Source organism: Lactuca virosa, chromosome 9, assembly GCF_052849685.1.
Source record: "Lactuca virosa cultivar CGN04683 chromosome 9, Lactuca_virosa_CGN04683_v6, whole genome shotgun sequence".
Taxonomy (NCBI): domain Eukaryota; kingdom Viridiplantae; phylum Streptophyta; class Magnoliopsida; order Asterales; family Asteraceae; genus Lactuca; species Lactuca virosa.
Window position 1 is genome coordinate 10085559 of NC_136434.1, and position 1927 is coordinate 10087485.

Consider the following 1927-nt stretch of genomic DNA (forward strand, 5'->3'; position numbering starts at 1 on the left):
CCGTGAACAAAACTTGTATCCCAAACAGTTTCCTAATCTGTGGAAACCAATTTAACTATGTAATAGGGGGTGAGACGTTCCTTTAACAATGTTATGTTTAATTCTAATTGTAATTTCCTTTACTTTTATATTATGTTCAATTTTGTTGATTACAAACATGATGTATTTCAAACTTATTACAAACACATTGTCAACTATATTCCAAACATAATATATTGAAAAATATATTACAAACTCAACAGCCAATATATTACATAGACAAAGACAAACATATTACAAGCATCATTATTTAAAGGGAATAAAAATTACATCGGCAATAAAACAACCATCAAAGGGTCTGGGATTTCCCATTCAGCTAGTGGGGGAACTGCGTGAACGGTTTGTGTCTGGTAGATGAGCTGATATACATCGGCATGGTAATATACTTGAGCCAAATTAACAATGTCATGCATGTCTGAATCACGTGCTGCTGTGATGGCATGACCACATGCTATACCGAGACTGCTCCATTTTCCACATGAACAAGTATAAGCTTTAAGGTCAACAACACAAGTTGTTTTAAAATCAAACACTTCATACACATATGTCGGCATGGGAGAGGATATTTGTTGGGGGATATGTGTTGCTTGCCAACGAACAGACTTTTGCATCCTTCTTTGAACCAGCATTTCAGCATACGGTGTTAATACACCAGTCAAACTCCCTGAAAATTAAATATGGTTACAAAAGGTTGTTGTACAACCTATTTAATTCTTTTATATTTCATCCAAAAATATACCTGCAATTATACTTCGTTCAACAAAAGTATTTTGCATGTACTCACGAATTCCCTCGATAAGCGCTATTATCGGTACATTACAATGATTGTGCGATACTATTGAAAAGTATTGAGGAACTTCCATGTTGAGTACATTCGAACGGATGTTAGGGAAATAGGCTCTTGCCCATTTCGGATGACCGATATTCGTAAGCACTTCACGAGCATCAATGCTTAATCTAGAAAATTTTTGTGCAAAGCTTGACAACGTGTAGGATTTTAATGTTATCCAGAACAAAGTTTCCAATGATCTCCCGGAGCCTACTCTTGTGCGTAAATAGTTTTGCACGCTGTTACAAGTGTAACCACGATAAGAATCACTGAAAACATTATCTACGCAAGAGATAATGCCATCGTACATATTGGATATGAACACTATTTCCCTACCCTCTCCGAGACATTCTTTTAAACTCATCAGGAACCAGGTAGAATTTACCACATTACTTTCAACCGCCATACCAAACGCTATAGGGAAAGTCAGATTGTTCCCATCTTTAGCAACAACTACAAACATTGTTTTTAGGTAGTCCCCTCTAAGAGGGATGGTACCTATGTAGAGGACAGGCAAGAAACAATGCACGGATGCATGGACCTGTAATTTTTAATAGTGCACACCAATTACTTTAATGTACAAACATTATCAAATGTGAAGACACAAAACGGATTTGGAAAAAAATTATACCACCCATCCAATAGCCACAAAACAAGATTGGAAACGATCCATCAAATCCGTTTTGATGTGACTGTAAGTATGTGGGTTGGTTCGCCTTAGGTTATGAAGGTAAACAGGCAAGTTGTTGAAGCTTTCTTCATGGTCAGTGTCGGAGAAACTCATTTCGAAACAATTGTAAGAGACAATTAGCAATTACTTAGTTTGCGTAAGGTTGTGCGGGTTAGGGGCTTTGCACATGTGGACACATAAATAACTAATAGCTGCAAAGGCAAGGTCAATAATGTATTGTCTTTTCGAACAGTATATTTGTCGTTTCAAACAGTATCTCCGTGTAAGGTATCTGACAATCGGACTACTCTTTGACATTATATGACTACGGTTTCATAGACTTTGAGTACTACTTTGTAGCCTGCATAATGTATTGTCTTTTCGAACAG

General features: G+C 36.8%; 1 protein-coding gene across 1 annotated transcript; it reads right to left on the minus strand.

Annotated features, from left to right (window-relative positions):
• Positions 1–305: 305 nt before the first annotated feature.
• Positions 306–1652, minus strand: LOC145138921 (uncharacterized). The gene is made up of 3 exons (XM_079072919.1): positions 1500–1652; positions 779–1409; positions 306–703 (listed from the first exon to the last, which is right to left on the minus strand). Exons 1-3 carry the CDS (start codon positions 1650–1652, stop codon positions 306–308), a joined length of 1182 nt encoding a protein of 393 aa, XP_078929045.1.
• Between the last annotated feature and the right edge of the window lie 275 nt (positions 1653–1927).